We start from the raw sequence: 17,488 nt of genomic DNA, 5'->3' as shown, positions 1-17,488 counted from the left end.
CATACCGAGGAGGAGAAGATGCAGTTAGTACTTTAAAAATAATAAGATATCAGATTCAACTCTAGTGAAAAAAAAAAACCTATACCAAAATGTATTTAAAATACATTTATTTCATACTAAGTATACTACAATTCCATTAATATAATATTTACTGACATAACGACATATTGCAATTAAACTTTATTTGGAGTACTTATTTATTGCACAATGCATTTTCTTAATATTAATCCTAAATATGTGTTTTAATATCACTATTAGTAAGGATAGTATGATCACTGTATAACATCTATCTATCTATCTATCTATCTATATATATATATATATATATATATATATATATACATATATATTACCGTAGGCCTTGGAATTGGTTTCTGTGGCTTTTTGGAGCCAAGTTTCTTCATGGCATTGTAGTATTTTTTCTGCTCTTCTGTCATGAAGATGTCTGTTCCTCCTAAGTATAGGCACAGAGACAATTATTCCAGGGCATAAAGTGTTTTAGTGTCGCTACAGATGAAGAAGACCCATTGCAGACACTTATCTTTGCCTTTTGTTGGTTGAAATTGTCAATGATGACACCAATGAATAGATTGAGAGTGAAGAAAGAGCCAAAAATGATGAAGATCACAAAGTAAATGTACATGTAGAGATTTGACTCATATACCGGCTGACTCTCCACCTGCACGGAGAACACTGTTAAGCAATCACACACGTATTGTAGGAGAACAATATTGCGCATTCGAATTTGAATCATTTGGGGTTACAAATGTGAGATGACACAACTAGTCATGATTCTTTTATTCTCTTAGTTAATGGTTAAAATCAACATTACCGAACGGGAATCCACAGCACTATACATGATGTCCATCCATCCTTTAAATGTTGCCTGGAAAGCAAAGTGTATTTTTTAAGTGTATTTGTCATTGCAGATCAGTGCACATCTGTTTATGGAGGGCAGACGTTCGACGACTAATATCAATGCTCACCACTTGCAGTAAGGAGAGGTAGCCCATGCCTACGTTATCATAGTTGACCTTCATATTCATCCATCGCACATCTGATCCATTAGCCATCATGAGATCAAAGCATTCACTCTTATTGTTGACCTCACTGGGAAGGAAAACTGTCTCGGATGTTGTGTTGTAGCAGTAGTAGAACTTTCCAGCAAAAAGGTTGACTCCCATGATGCTGAAGATGAGCCAAAAGATCAGGCACACCAGGAGGACGTTGAAGATGGAGGGGATGGCCCCCACCAGGGCATTCACCACCACCTATGCATATTGACAGCGTGAGAGCCAGGAACCCAACCTTAAACCGTTAACCGACTGTATAGCCGTTTTTTTTTACTTGAAAATGATTCATAGTTTTTAGTCATGTTACTGATGTGGACACGTGACTGGCAAAACCACCACAGAACTGCAACACAGACTTTTTCTAACCACAAATATTTAGATCACCTCTCAAAAGAAGAAAAACAAAAATATGTGAACAAAATGGAAGTTTCGGGGTCCATATACAGTACATCATCTGCTGCGGTATTTCAATAACTAAAACAACGGGACGTTCTAAAATGCTTAATGTGAAAATTGGCTTTATGTGTTCAAGTGAGATTAAATGTTCAAATTCAGTATAAACCTTATTGATGATGCATATTATATACAGAGGAGCAGATGAGCCCAGAATATGAACGTCACATGAAAGCTATGAATAAGGTATATAGAATTGGTTAGCACTTTATTTTACAATCCGGTTGCTCCAGCAGTGCACAAGATACAACTTAGCCTATTTTTGACGTAAATGGACACTAAGTTACAACTTACGCACTACTAAATATTTTTGTGTTGAAGCTCAACTCTACGTATAAACTAAATATTTACGGAGGCCTCCGATCAGGAGTAACGGTTGGAATAAAATAGCAGACAGACTGAACTTTTATCCGACAGACTCAATTAGTTAGACTGTGATAATGCTGACATTTACACTCGCTTACATTTTAAGAGAAAGAACATTGTGTGAAAATATTACTTTGTTAGTGGCTCTTCAACACATATCTGTCCTAAACAGCATGCCGCTGTGTGCATCGGTCCGTGTTGTGCATGTCAAATAAAATCAGTCATTATAAATGTAATTTTTTATATTTATTTAGTTACTAAGCCTCTAGTGTGGACTTTGCATTCCAATGAAGAAAGAACTTACAAACGACTGGTACAACCCTACCCCGTTTCTCATGTGCATACTATGTACTCATTGTAGTAATAACACTAACTGGGTAATAACTAGGTTCTAACCCTGAAACTACCCCTAAACCTAACCATATCCCCCATGGTGTTACCTTGCATGACTCAGTACTTTTGTGGGCAAGTGCACTGTAAGTACATTGAAAGTGCACCTACTGTAAAATAAAGTGTAACTAAGAAATGTGAGGAACTAATAATATTATGGACTTCTAATTAATGAATGGAGTTAAGATGAGGGTGGAAGCAAGAAAACGTACTACACACACACACTTACCCTCATTCCTTCAAACCTGGAGAGAGCTCGAAGAGGTCTTAGCGCTCTCAAAGTCCTAAGAGATTTAATGGCCCCCAGTTCAGAGTAGCCTAAGATATTTGCAGTCAAGCTGATAAGGGACACCTGAAGAAAGAATAATTAAAATAAAGTATATTACTAAGTATAAGTATAAAGTATATCACTGGTTATTTTCACATCAATAACACATCTTGAAGCCCTAATTCTCAAAATACTGAATTAATGTCTTTAAATACATATTGCTTACCAAATTACCTGATCCATTGTTGGTAAATAATATGCATAGAAAGTCAGACTGGTAACCCAAAGGTTGTGGGTTCGATTTTCAGTACCGGCAGGGAATAACTGTTATTGATGTGCAAATGAGCAAGGTGTCCACGATCTGCAGTGTGTGTGTGTGTGTGTGTGTTCACTACTCACTACTCCTTATGAGTGTGTGCACTAACTTGGATGGGTTAAATGCAGAGGACAAATTCGGACTATGGGTTACCATACTTGGCCTTCACATGTCAGTATATGGGATGCAATAAAAAGACAAATAAAAATAACATGACATGTCTTTATATTGACTTGCCCTCACAGGCTGCGCTACTAAACATTTGTAGTACTGCAACAAATTGTTTTATATAAGTGGAGAGAAATGGATTTGTTGCAACATATTGACTACTCCAGTCACAATAATAGCAATTTGATTGTGAAATAGACATGAACCAAAATTTTGCTTTAAGATGTACACCATCCATTTACCAATAGCAGAATAATGCAGAAGCTGTTATAAAATTAGATATTACAGAAATGAACTATAACTTAAGTACATTAGGAATTCATTCATTTCTAATGGCTTTCAGTGTGAATCAAATTTGACTCAAGGATCACAGATAGATGAAGTTTCTTAGGAAGGTAAAACGATAGTGTGAAATTTATTTGTACTTTTAACATGAAATTTTCAAGTGGGATGAACTAATACTTACATCAACGATAAGAAAGTCCAGCCAACACCATGCGTTTGTGAAATAGACCTTGAAACCATAGGCTATCCATTTCAGAAGCATCTCAATGACAAACACATAGGTGAAGACCTGATCTGCATATTCAAGGATGATTTTAATCATTCTTCGTTGTTCAATGTATATGTCCTCAAATGCCTAATAAAAAAAAAAAAAGAGTATACATATGAAAAAAAATAATAATTCAGTGGACTCTGGTTAAACAAATAAAAATGGTTTATTGATTGACTCACCAAAGCTCCACTGCTGAGGAGAATCATGAAGATGATGAAGGTTTCAAAATAACTGTGCTCCACAATGGCGTAGCAGGCTTTACGTAAGTTCCACCATGCCTTCCCTTTACCCTGGGTAACGTCAAGCTCCAAGAAAGGACATCGCCTGAGGCAGTCTGGGAACGCAGACAAACCAATATGTTAATAGCAAGAATATAACTCAATATACTACACATAGTCATTGTTGATGTCTCACTCTCTGTGTAGCAGTCCTCGGGGAAGGTGGAATCCTCTTCTTCCACCAGTTCTAGCTCTTCTACCTCAGGAGGTTTGTCCACTGTGCTGCAGGTTGAAGATTCATCTCCATATTTCTTCTGTACGGATGAAAAAACTGCAGGTTAATTTTGGCTCTAGGTTGAATATAACTTTTACAAACAAATTAATATCCTCTGTGTCTGGAAACCGGCAAAAAGGTCATTAAAAAGGTCTGGGAGCTTCAGACTTGCTTCCAAGTTCCCAAATCAAGTAAAAGCTGGATTCAGCAGGTAAAGCCACACTCACATTAGACTTTAAGCATGCACAATTTCTACAGACATAGATTTCTGCAATTTTTGTAATATGACGTCACACTCGGCAACATCTTCTTTTTTTTACATTTACTTTAATGCATTTGGCAGATGCTTTTATCCAAAGCAACTTACTTTGAATAGGTAGGTATACAATTTATCAGTTAATTCAAACCAATGACATTGGCATTGCTAGCACCATGCTATACTGTTTGAGCTACAGGATTCCTGCAGATTTAAAGTTTGCGTTCTTTTAATTCAGCTAAGAGGTCATTTTGATCTTCTGTTGTTCACACATCTTCACGTGATCGGAGTTCACCAAACTTGAACTTTGGAATTCGGATGAGTTTGCGTTTCCTGTCTCCTGCGTTGGCATGCGTATGAATGGAAGTCAATAGAATGAAAAATCTAGTGTGATCTAGTGGTTTAGGCTGAATTGTACGAAGAGAAAATCAAAGATATTTTAACTGTCAACTCAAGCAAACGTCATTATTTGCTAAATATCTTGTGTAGTTTGACAAAAACGCAAGGAAAATGGCTTAAAAAATATGAACAAAAATAAAAGAACGGTAAGCAACATTTTATTTCCAATTTACCATCACTGGCAGGTGTGTTCAAAATAACTAATGTGACTAAAAGTTCCAAGATTAGGCTTTATGAAGAAAAAACTAACATAAGATCATGTTTCTGTTACCTTACAGATCTTATTCGACTGTTCACACGAGACTAAAGTACAACTTTGCTTTCGTGTTCCCTCTCTCTGATACATAGCTGGTTGTGAAATGCAGGGCTGTGCGACACATGAGGGCATGACATATGAACTGTGTTACCTGATCCAGTGGCATGCCAACAATCAGTTGTCTAATGAGTTAGAGCCAGCGCGCTTAAGCAAACCAAGTATGAAATAAAATGTATGACTTGAATTGGTAAGACATACAATTTACTGTGCATTGGTAGGAATTGATTTTAGAAAGTTTATTAGGCATGGACGTGCTTTATGCTGGTTCTTCTTCACGGCGTTGTTCAGCAAGGTAACTAATCATGCTGTGCCGGTGCTCTTTCCCACGCCCCGTCACCGTGTCACATGATCTCTGCCATTCCTCAGACATACTCTCTAAACAAGATGACCCATTGGGCTCCAGATGGACTTTGCAGGTGTCACAGTATTTGGGACACATGTCTAGGTGTCAAAAGGTGTTGATGGACGGATGTCAGTGACACTTTGGTGAGCGGTTTTGCATTTGTGTGAACTTTCACAATAGATTTTAGGAACACAACTATCAGAATTTTTCACTGAACAAAACTCACTTTAGAATTTTTATCGACGCCTTCGTCTTCATCCTCAGAAGAGCTGTTGCCATCCTCATAATCCGATTCACCATTGGCTATAGGCACTTTGATAACGGACAGACTGGAATTCATGGTGGCCATTTTAGAATCTCCCTCTTTGTTTGCGTTCGCACCCTCTTCCTTTGGCATCAGGCCCAGGCACTGTCTTACATGTCCGATAACGAAGGCCTTTACCCAGTCAATGCCTCTTGTTATTCTAGAAATGGCAATCTGCAGATTGTTCATCTCCCCATCATCATCAGACGCTGACAGGTTGTCCCCGCTGAAGGAACTGAGCAGCAGAGCCAGGAAGAGATTCAACACCTACAGGAAGAGAATGAGAAAAACTGTAATAATGCAAAAGATGAAATACAATGACATACAGTACCATATTTGGGATGGGGATATGTGGCTTACGAGGCCATTCAAGAATGCAATAGTATGAAAATATTTGACTCCTGCTAAACTGATATTGAAACTGAATATCTCAAATAGGTGACTGAAACATGTATAATACACTGCAACAGAAAGCATTATTTTATGGATAATTTTATCTTTATGTAATCTCAGCTGCTTTTTGATGCCAAATCAACAACTAGACCAGGTCCATCTTTTTCTTTTTTTCTCTGGTAGACCAAATAGGTATAGACATTTTGTACTTCTTGGGTCCATTCAAAACAAAAAGCCATTGCAGGTTGTCCCTCTAGGTTTGACAACCAACTTTTGTTACCTCATCAGATAAGCCCCTTGGTCTATGAATAACCATAATGGAAATCCCACCGATGGCCCTTTTGATACTTGTATAAATATGAAGTAAATAAATGTAACCTCAAGTTCAAATTGCATGGTCTTGATCTATACAACTTGATGTTGCACATCTGACTTTAAAGCATCTATCTATCTATCTATCTATCTATCTATCTATCTATCAAAGATGGAGTTAATCTACTCACCACTAGGTTTCCTATAACCATGACCATCATGAAGACTACGATGCACATGCCTTGGTCAGCCACCTCCATGCAGTCCCACATTGTTTCGATCCATTCCCCACACAGAATACGAAAGATGATGAGGAATGAGTGAAAGAAATCTGTCATGTGCCAGCGAGGGAGCTCACAATCATATGAGATCTTACACACACAGTCTTTGTAGCTCTTTCCGAAAAGCTGCATCCCCACCACAGCAAAGATGAAGACAATAATGGCCAGGACAAGGGTCAGGTTTCCAAGAGCACCCACAGAATCACCGATGATCCTTATCAGCATGTTTAGGGTTGGCCAAGACTTTGCCAGCTTGAACACACGCATCTGCAACCAACAGAGTCATGATTTGAATAGAGAGATAAGTCCTGAAACTCTGAACAGTGCGATTTCAGTAAACAAATTTGTACATAAAATGTATTTAAGTTTATTATAGTTATTTATGACATTGCAAAAGCAACAATGATACAAAATAATTATATTTCAAATAAATGCTGTTCTTTTGAACTTTCTATTCATCAAAGAGTCCTGGAAAAAATGCATCACGGTTTACACAAAAAAATTGCACCAAAAAACTGTTTTGCATTGATAATAATAAGAAACCTCTTTTGAGCATCAAATCATCATTAGAATGATTTCTAAAGGATCATGTGACACTGAAGACTGAAGTAATGATGCTGAAAGTTTAGCTTTGCCATCACAAGAATAAATTAAATTTGAAATTAAATTTAACTTAAAAACAATACTACAATATTACACAATAAAAAATAAATAAAAACAAAGAATTTTTTTTTTGAAACCTGTATTACTTTATTTCTTCGAATGAACACAAAAGGAGTTATTTATAGCAGTGTCTAAGCTGCTCTTTTCCATACAATGAAAGTGAATGGTGACCACTACTCACAAGTGAGATTTTCAGTGAAAAATGACTTACATTTGTCTTTTCCATATATAATCTATCATAAGGTTTAGAAGACTTGGAATTTAGTTAACAAGTCACATGGACTTTTTTATTATGCTTCTATGGTGCTTTTTCACCCTTTTTTGAGCTTGAGAGCCATTGGTCCCCATCTACTTCCAGTTGTTCTGATTTCTTAATTTGTCTTCCATGGAACAAAGTTTTATACATTCGGATCAACATTCGGGTGAGAAAATTATGACAGAATTGTAACTTTTAGGTTAACTATCCCTTTAATAGTTGGCAATTCAATCAAGTTTCACCTACCAGACGGAAGGACCTTAGCACAGACAAGCCCTCAACATCGGCTAAGAACAACTCCACCAGGCTCATGGTCACAATGAAGCTGTCAAAAATGTTCCAGCCAACCTGAAAGTAATGATAAGGGTCCAGTGCAATAAGTTTTAGCACCATCTCTGCTGCGAAGATACCTGTGAAAACCTGCATGGGATAGAACATGATGCAAGTAAGCCATCCGCTTCTGCAACAAACTTTCAACATATTCTCAAAAGATATACAGTATAAGTTTTCAATACACATTTAACATTGATAGGTAGATGTACTTACCAGGTTTCCCACCGACAACGTGTTTTCAAAACTCTCAGACATGGGATAGTGTTCCATAGCCATGAACATTGTGTTGAGCACAATGCAGATGGTGATGCCCAGATCCACAAAAGGGTCCATCACAAATAGGTATACGATCTTCTTAAATTTCACCCATGGAGGGCAGCAATCCCATATCAGGAATATGTCAGCAAACTTGTACCAGCAGGGAGGACAAACCCTTTGATTATCTTCCAGCTCTGTTAATTAAAGTAAATATATATATATATATATATATATATATATATATATATATATATATGATTTGTATATCATAATATATTATTTGGATTATTTAATTGTTCTGGAACTCACCATTAACACTTACCATCTAAAGCATTGTCTGTAGCATTCACTGCACTCACTTTTCTCATCTGAGATTCAGGGACTTCTAAGTAATTCATGCTGCCTTTGGATCCATTCGATTTCGAAAGGGGTTTCAGTGCGATCCCATCATAGTCGCTCTGAATTTGGTCATCATCACCTTTCTTTTTGCTGGATAGTGATGTCTTGCTGCCATTTACCAGCCCGTTCTTCTGCTGCTTGACAAATAAAAACATCAGATAAAATCAGAACTAACAATTAGTATTTTTCAAAACAAATGAACCAATGCTCAGGCCTACGCTAGTTAAGCTGTTATGTTACCGCATGACAAACCTCAGCTTGTTTCTTGAGCTGCTCCAGGATTTTTGCATACTCTTCCTCCTTTTCTTTAGCTTCTGCAAAGGTGGCTTCATTCTGTTCAGCATATGCCATGGCCACCACAGCCAGAATCAGATTGATGAGGTAGAACGAACCCAAGAAGATGATGACTACAAAGAAGATCATATACGTCTTCCCTGCTGCACGGAGCGTCTGAAACATTTAAGACACTTTTCACAGTGGTGCTTTTTTGCACACATATGACTTTTTATGCTTAATTTATATTCTTGGTCAAAAGCATAGAGAAGTAAATGGTTACTTCTATAAAACACTAACATGCATTGAAAGGTTTGGGGTCGGTAAGAATTTGTAATTTTTTTTTAAAAAAGTCTCTTATTTTAGCCAAAGTTTAATATTTTTCTGGAAACCAGGACATGTTTCAAAATTATTTGCTAAGTTCAAAAGAACTTCTCAGTTACATATGTAACCCTCGTTCCCTGAGGAGGGAAAGGGGACGTTACGTCAGTAAATGACGAAATGGGGGTCCCAATTTAATCACACCATGGCGGCTGTCTTCCAGTGCCCTGCGCATGACTGAGCTCACTGTCGTGAAACTAGCACGGATGAAGGGCTAGGCTTAACGCAGGAATAATACGGTACACTGGGTGGCATATCCCAGGTGGAATATGTATCACAGCACCAACCTGAAGGGAGGACTTATAATACACATACGACCCGAGTACCGGATGCATATGGAAAACTCAGAGGTATCCAGCCCACTGTGTGGAATGTTTCAACCTCGAGGCAAGTGAAAGACACATGCTCAGAGAAGACTTACTGTGGAAATACATGCACTCTGGTGACGGCATCAAAAGTGCAGGAGGAACTCAGGGTCTAAGGAGAAATAGCACACGTATCCAGTCCGTGGAGTGGAATGGCGCAGTAAGCGATGACACAGAGCTGGTCCCACTTACTGGCTAGTGGAAGCGAGTAAATGAGAGGACACTGGCTCTACCCGGAGATTATAGAATCTCAAGAAAGTGTTAGGTGTCTGTTAGCGAGGCGCCATGCGCTAAAGCCCAGGAGGAAGCCACACTCCGGGTGGAGTGTGCCTTTACCCCTAGGGGGCATGGACGATCCTGCGTCTGGTAAGTCAAGACAATGGCGTCCACTATCCAGTGAAACAACCTTTGCTTGGAGAGAGCCTTTCCCTTCAGCTTCCCACCATAACAGACAAAGAGCTGGTCTGAGGTACTGAAACACTGCGTTCTGTCTACGTAAGCACGCTCCTCCGAGGGCAGCGCTTGCAGGTTCACCACCTGATCCCTGAAAGGAGTGGTAGGAACCTTGGGCATGTATCCAGGCCGGGGTCTCAAGATAACGTGAGAGTTAACCGCGCCGAATTCCAGGCACGCTTCGTCAACCGAAAATGCCTGCAGGTCCCCTACCCTCTTGATGGAGGCCAAATCGACCAGCTATATATATATATATATATATATATATATATATATATATATATATATATTCTACAGAATTGGTTCAAAGTTAGAGTTGGAAACATCTTTTGTATCCTCTCCCCAAATTTGTCACTAATAAAACACAATAAAATAATGTAATGAGAAGGCTTATATTGACCTATTTAGATTTTGTTTTGTTTAGATTTACCTTGAAAATATATATTTTGCTATTGTATTAAAAAGGTTTAAAAAAATTAAAAGGTGATAAAAAATTACAACAACAATTACAATTTTATATTTCAAGTGTAATCTTTTTTTTGTAAAAAGTATACATTTTATCATAAGTATTTCAAAGTTAAGGATTCATTAGTTTGAATATTGGAACAAACACTATAATAACATCTTATTTGATAATTTATTATATCTACTTTATTTTGGACAAAACATCCCATACTATATATTTAACATATGAGCAGAAAAAGCTTATTTGATGTGGCAGTAGTCTTTTTTTACAGCAAAAACTTTATAATCTATCCAAAACTAATCAACGAAATCTTGTCTAAACTTTCATATTTCGTCTGTAACATATCATTTTTATGATATATTAGCATATAAATGTTAATTTGCAGTTTAATACGTTGCTTATACAAAGACATTTTATTTCAACATATTTCATTAGATTTTTTTCTCATCTCAGTATACAGTGCTATGCATAAGTTTAGACACCCATACTAAAGTTGACTAAAAAGAGGAATAAAAAAATCATCTTTTGGAAACTGAACTTAATGCCTTAATTAAAAAAAATAGGAAAAATCCAACCTTTAAGGACACCAATTTTCTTTGTGAATGAATAATGCATCGTAAATAAATAAATGTTCTTCCTTAAAATACAGGGTGCATAAGTCTGGACACCCCTATGTTAAATTCCCATAGAGGCAGGCAGATTTTTATTTTTAAAGGCCAGTTACTTCATGGATCCAGGATACTATGCATCCTGATAAAGTTCCCTTGGCCTTTGGAATTAAAATAGCCCCACATCATCACATAGCCTTCACCATACCTAGAGATTGGCATGGTTTTATTTCAGTTAGCCTAATAGCTAGTTTGATTTGCATTGAGAGATGATCTTATGGAAATTACTCCATGCCAATCTCTAAGTATGCTGAAGGCTATGTGATGATGTGGGGCTATTTTAATTCCAAAGGCCAAGGGAACTTTATCAGGATGCATAGTATCCTAAACAAAAAATAAAAAAAAATACTTAAAAATAAAAATCTGCCTGCCTCTATGGGAATTTAACATAGGGGTGTCCAAACTTATGCACCCTGTATTTTAAGGAAGAACATTTATTTATTTACGATACATTATTCATTCACAAAGAAAATTGGTGTCCTTAAAGGTTGGATTTTTCCAAATTTTTTAAATTAAGGCATTAAGTTCAATTTCCAAAAGATGATTTTTTATTCCTCTTTTTAGTCAACTTTAGCATGGGTGTCTAAACTTATGCATAGCACTGTAGCAATATAGTCTGGTAAAAGCTAAACTAGTAGATGTGTTCATGTAAAACTAACATCTTTACTAATGTAAGTGCGAGTGTGAATGAAGGCACAGATGTGCGCTGTTGTTTACAGTTCATTCATTCACACACAGACACATGATTCATATTTAAAGGGGTGGTATAATGCCCTTTTCACAAAATGTCAAATAAATCTCTGATGTCCCCAGAGTGTGTGTGTGAAGTTTTAGCTCAAAATACCCCACAGATATTTTTATATAGCATGTTAAAGTTGTCACTTTTTGAGGGTGAGCAAAAACGCACTGTTTTGTGTCTGGCCCTTTAAATGCAAATGAGCTGCTGCTCCCGACACAGAGGGCGGGGTTTCAAGAGCTTGTGTGTTAGCAGCTCCGATTACCTCACGCAGACACACACTAAAATGACAGAAACTGTTCTGCCTTTTATGTTCAAACTGGAGTCAGACAAAGATGGAGAGACTCAAGAAGAAGTGACAACACGTAGAATGCAACAGGACATCTCTGAATGGTTAGTTGATGAATTTATGTAGCTGATGTGGAGTTAACTATCTTCAATTAGCATATTCTGTCATGATAATCTATAAATTGCTCGTATAGGAACTGTTGTGAGAGTCACAGAGTGACTTTGTTGCATGTGAAAAGACGGATGCTACAGTTTGAGCTGACTCACAAATGTGCTTGACTACAACAATTCCTCTTATTAACATGGACTGGGTGTTCCCGGGGGCGGGGTTTATGTAAATTTTAGGGTTGGTGATGTCACTAACCCTGGAGGAATGTCATGTAGTCTCTACCAGCAGTTTGTTGTAATCCTTAAAAAACGATTTCTTTAAAAGCAAATATCTCCCTTTGCTTTGAACTTTGAGTGTTGTAACTTTGCAGATATTGTTTATGCTCAAAAAGCAACATTACACACTAACTAAAGTTAGAAAAGTGAAATCATACTCAACCACCCCTTTAAACAGTCTTTTTGCGGTTTACAGACAGTATTCCATATCGCGATTAGAACAAAGCACTTAAGAACAAAGAACTTACTATTCACAATCCTCAGCTGGATCCATTGCTCCTCGAAGTGAAACTAAACCAGCACTTCTGAGGTAAATTTCCCGGGATTATTATTACGATAGTATTATTCCTCACAGCGTAGCAAGACGACGCAAAGTACATGAATCTGATAAAACTTGATGAGTTTTATCGAGTTGATGCGGGCATTCACAGGTTTGCATGGATTGCCTCAGATCATTTGTGTTTGAATAACGCGCGCTCTCCGTAGGCGTGTTCACATTAGCAGATAATGAGCTGAAATGAGAACGCCTGACATCTCTCTCTTTTCATACAGATTACATAAACAGAGAGTATTTGTTTTTATATAAATTACTTCATTTAAAAGAAGAGAATTCAAGACATATCTCTTCTGCCTGTGTGACTGAGTATTCGCTGAGTTACAGTTCATTTTCAGACGCGTTTCAGAATGGACTTTACTGACAGAGAGAAGGCAGAACTCGCATCATGTTTATTTTTCTTTATTTGGCGAAAAGCACAACACGAGAACATGAGTATACACAAAAAAAAAATAGACACTTCACAGGATCGAATGATGTACAACACCTATATGTAAGATCAAAATCAACAGAGTATTTTGAGTCTCTTTTGCACTGATAAGAAAAAAAAGAGGTGTCTCTCCTGGACCACAGCTGTGGATATCACCTGACCCAGGGAGCATGCGGTCACCAAGTCGCCCAGAGAGCGAGGTCGGTAGCGGCACGCAGCTCTTCCATGAGCCCCGGATCAGCTCTTCCCTCGTGCATGTCCCTGAGCATCTGGGCCTGATTGACCTGCAGGATGGCCTTGGCATGCAGCGAGGAGGCAGCCTGCCCCGCAGCTCTATAGGATTTCGCCACCAGGGTAGACAAAAACCTACAGGCTTCGGAGGGGTGCTTTGGATCACTACGCGAGGTAGAAGAGCTCTGAGGACACAACTGCATTGCAACAGAGCGCTCCACCGGGAGGACCCCAGTGTACCCTTTAGCCGCGGCCCCATCAAGGGAAGAGAAGGCGGAGGAGGCCGCCGAACGATCGCGGGAAGACAATGGAGACTTCTAGCACCTCGTTGACCTCCTCATGCACCTCCGGGAAGAAGGGTATTAGGGGCGGGCGCTGACGCTGTTTCCACACCGTCACCCTCAGGTCACCCTGGCCACCAGCCAAAGTATCGCCTCTTGCGGAGGGGATAGATTGGGGTGTGGCAGAGGGGACTCTAACTCTACGGAGGTCATTGAGTCTTGACCGCAGCACCGCGATGGTCATGTTCCCACAATGAGAACATGACTCATCAACAAACGCTGCCTGAGCGTGATCTAAGCCCAAACACGCTAGGCAGCGATTGTGCCTATCAGATGGCAAAACGAACTGACCGCACCCAGAAGTGCAAGGGCGAGACATCTTTAGAAAGACGTGCCACGCGCAAGCTCTTTTGTGAGGAGAGGAAAAAGCTCAGCAGAGTGCTGAAGCGCCCAGAGAGAAGCACACACACTGTTGGCAGATCACTGCACAGATCAGCAGGCAATGTGATCTCGCTGGAACGCGCCGTTGCACCAACACACTGGAGAGCCGCTCGTCTCGTAGTCTCGAAGAACTCAGATACAGGCTTGCAGAGGAGTGAAGAGATGCTCTTGGCTCCGAAGCAAAAACATAATGCAAAATTGCCAGCGTCCCTCCTTTTATACCCACGCGGTGGGGCGGAGTTGCGCTATGCAAATTCCACAGACCCATGGCATTTTCCTTGCCATTGGCTCGTTTTGTAGAACTTGAAGGTGATAGGCTTCTAAGCGAAACCCCCATTTTGTCATTCACTGACGTAACTCATAGTGACTGAATGAAAGGGAACAGCATTTATTTGAAATACTCAATATGGCCTTGCTGAATTTAAGTATTAATTCAGTAGCAGTAACAGTAGTGCACCTAAAACAAGCATTCACTTCATGTTAAGATGTGTTTATTACTGCAATGAATTGTAATTGTACAATCTTAACCTTTTGTTATGGATTGATTCATGTCATTTTGTTAACTATTTTAATAGTATGGCATTGTATTATTACATGCAAGAAGGTGAGGAACAATGTGACTTTAACAGAATGCATATACCCACCAACTGAAACAAGTTCTCCCAGAAGTCTTGAGTCATTAGCCGGAAAAGGGATAAGAAAGCCCATGCAAAGGTGTCATAACTAGTGTAGCCATAATTTGGGTTTCGGCCAGCTTTCAGGCATACGAACCCCTCAGGGCACTTCCTGTGAACAGCAACCATGAACAGGTAATTTAATATAAATACATTCAGTTTGCTTAAAACTGCTCTGAATAAAGTTTGAATTCAATTCTTTGACATTTCTCCCTGTTGATATTGCAAAACACCAATTCAAAGTTGCTTCTTTAGATGATTGCTAAGTCAAATATCATATTTGAAAAATATACCCTGCATCAGAGCTGTTCCCACAGATTAAAGGATCCAAATGGCCAGGAACATAGTAGTAGTTTTCTATGGAAAGAGAATGGATATCTCTTTACTAAAGTGTTAAATGACTGTAACTGCAGTACATGACAAGTTCTCATTCATTTTGAACAACTTCATCTGTATCCAAAGCCATTCGTAATAATTCCTACTATGTACAGCAATTGCAGGCTACATTTGTGACTTATTACTTCAGTAATGTGATGTGGAGTCACCTTCATTTTCAATATAGTCCTCGTAGTTGAAAAAGCTATAGGCAGCTTCAGTGCCATTGACGTCTGTGTGATTGAAGAGCATGGTCAGGTTGTCACTGTAGCCAACTGGAGGCCATTTGACACATTTTTGCCGCAAATTTCCCATGAACAGTTGCAGGCCAATGAGAGCAAACACGCTGAGACAGAAGACGGTGAGGATCATGACATCCGCCAGTTTCTTCACCGACTGAATCAGGGCTCCAACAATGGTTTTTAGACCTGGAATTCGTAGTTGAACAAAATCCCGGCTGATGCATTACCAAACTGTACAAAACATTTTCATTTCAAGTGAGTTGCCATGTTAAATGACATGCTGTATTTACCTGGAATTACAGTAATTGTTTTCAGGGCGCGGAGAACACGGAAAGTCCTCAGAGCGGATACATTCCCTAAGTCCACAAACTCTGTGACATACCTGTGGATGAAGTAAATAGACTCACAATGCTTATTATTTTAAAACCTCACAATTATACCACTGACATGGTATACGTTCAACTTATTAATAACTTATAATAATAATTAATATTAATAGTTGTAAATTTTACCACATAATACATAATAAAAAAAAATGGCTTTTTACCAAAGATCGACTATTGTTTTGTTTTTTCCTAATAATAAAACAGAGCACTAAGTAGAGCACTAAATTAAATAGACTATGCAATTAAATGGATGGAAAATGTTATTTTTGAATAACAACAACAGGTTCTAACATGTTTGCCTCAATCTAGATATTTCTGTACATCTGGTCTTGGGCAATGAACATGATTTATGTCGTCCCAATGCACATTGATTAAGTATACTTCTGCTTTGATAGTAAGTTGTGACACAATGTTCACGTGTTAATGTATTAGCTCATTTAATTTATTACATTTAACAAGCAACAAAAAATAACTTTTTTTTACAATGAACTATCATCCCACCTATTAAATCATTAATCAAAAACCAAAACCAAAAACTCTTATTTTGGTGGATAAATCCTTGAAAATATGTACAGAAACTTTGTTTAAGTCCTTTTGGAGTATTTATGGCTCAAGATAGTGTACGTTCAAATCTCTTTTATCGACATGACCTTTAGGCATATTTTTGAAGAGTCAGTTTTGCAGAGTCTTCTGAGGAGTGTCGAAATTGCTGGGGTAAGAGATATGTTCAGTGTAGACTATATTTAGCTTGAGTGCAACAGTCGATCACAGAAGCCAAATGGCATCATTATGTGTATACTATGGACCAATAGCAAGTGAGATGCCTGTGGGGTAGTTGGATCACAGCATTGAATTATGATGTCTGTGAACTTCAGGCGACTGATTTCATGTGAAAGTAGTAAAGGAGCCACGAGAAACACATTATACAGTTACTAAAGTACTGTGAGAAAGTATTGAGAAAAATAAGCATTGATGAAATGTGTTGTTTTAAAATAGTCCTGATTTCAGTAGAGCTTGGTGCTAACAGTGCCAAGGTCATGGGTTCAATTCGCAGGGACTATTAAAAAATGTGTACTTTGAATGCAACGTAAGTCGCTTTGGATAAAAGCTGGCAAATGCATAGAGTAAATCATAAATCATAAATCTAAAAACAAAAATAAGCTGCAATAGGAAGCTAAAATATTCATCAACAACCTGTTGTTGTGTTCATACACTTTATATATTGAGGATTCACTTGACTAGACATCAGGGGAAATACACAAGAAATAACATTTATTCATTTTTTTCTGATAACATGCGTGACTATATATACTTACCTATATACATATAAAATACTTTTAGCTATTAGTACCACACAATACTATGTATAACAGCAGATGGAATCATAGAGGGAATAATAATAACTGTCTATCAGGACAGTATTGGGACCACAAAAGTTCTTGTACACCTTCAGAACTACAATCAAACCGCAGCCTTTTAGTGTTC

The 17,488-nt window shown here is 38.2% G+C and overlaps 1 protein-coding gene across 1 annotated transcript in view; it reads right to left on the bottom strand.

Moving 5' to 3' along the window:
- Nucleotides 1-17,488, bottom strand: part of scn4ab (sodium channel, voltage-gated, type IV, alpha, b) — a 111,876-nt gene that overhangs the window by 4,689 nt on the left and 89,699 nt on the right. The window contains exons 6-23 of the mRNA XM_084408580.1: nucleotides 15,908-15,999; nucleotides 15,546-15,803; nucleotides 15,294-15,357; nucleotides 14,971-15,112; nucleotides 8,848-9,045; nucleotides 8,519-8,729; nucleotides 8,152-8,390; nucleotides 7,852-8,025; nucleotides 6,597-6,953; nucleotides 5,623-5,967; nucleotides 4,005-4,122; nucleotides 3,770-3,924; nucleotides 3,501-3,674; nucleotides 2,512-2,634; nucleotides 987-1,271; nucleotides 833-886; nucleotides 538-679; nucleotides 354-454 (exon numbers count right to left, since the gene is read on the bottom strand). Coding sequence (XP_084264706.1) covers nucleotides 354-454; nucleotides 538-679; nucleotides 833-886; nucleotides 987-1,271; nucleotides 2,512-2,634; nucleotides 3,501-3,674; nucleotides 3,770-3,924; nucleotides 4,005-4,122; nucleotides 5,623-5,967; nucleotides 6,597-6,953; nucleotides 7,852-8,025; nucleotides 8,152-8,390; nucleotides 8,519-8,729; nucleotides 8,848-9,045; nucleotides 14,971-15,112; nucleotides 15,294-15,357; nucleotides 15,546-15,803; nucleotides 15,908-15,999 — 3,232 coding nt within the window. The remainder of the gene's footprint in view (nucleotides 1-353; nucleotides 455-537; nucleotides 680-832; nucleotides 887-986; nucleotides 1,272-2,511; nucleotides 2,635-3,500; nucleotides 3,675-3,769; nucleotides 3,925-4,004; nucleotides 4,123-5,622; nucleotides 5,968-6,596; nucleotides 6,954-7,851; nucleotides 8,026-8,151; nucleotides 8,391-8,518; nucleotides 8,730-8,847; nucleotides 9,046-14,970; nucleotides 15,113-15,293; nucleotides 15,358-15,545; nucleotides 15,804-15,907; nucleotides 16,000-17,488) is intronic.

This window comes from Rutilus rutilus (genome assembly GCF_951802725.1).
Source record: "Rutilus rutilus genome assembly, chromosome: 1".
NCBI lineage: Eukaryota > Metazoa > Chordata > Actinopteri > Cypriniformes > Leuciscidae > Rutilus > Rutilus rutilus.
The sequence above is the reverse complement of the archived record's forward strand: the minus strand, read 5'-3'. Positions and strand labels throughout refer to the sequence as shown.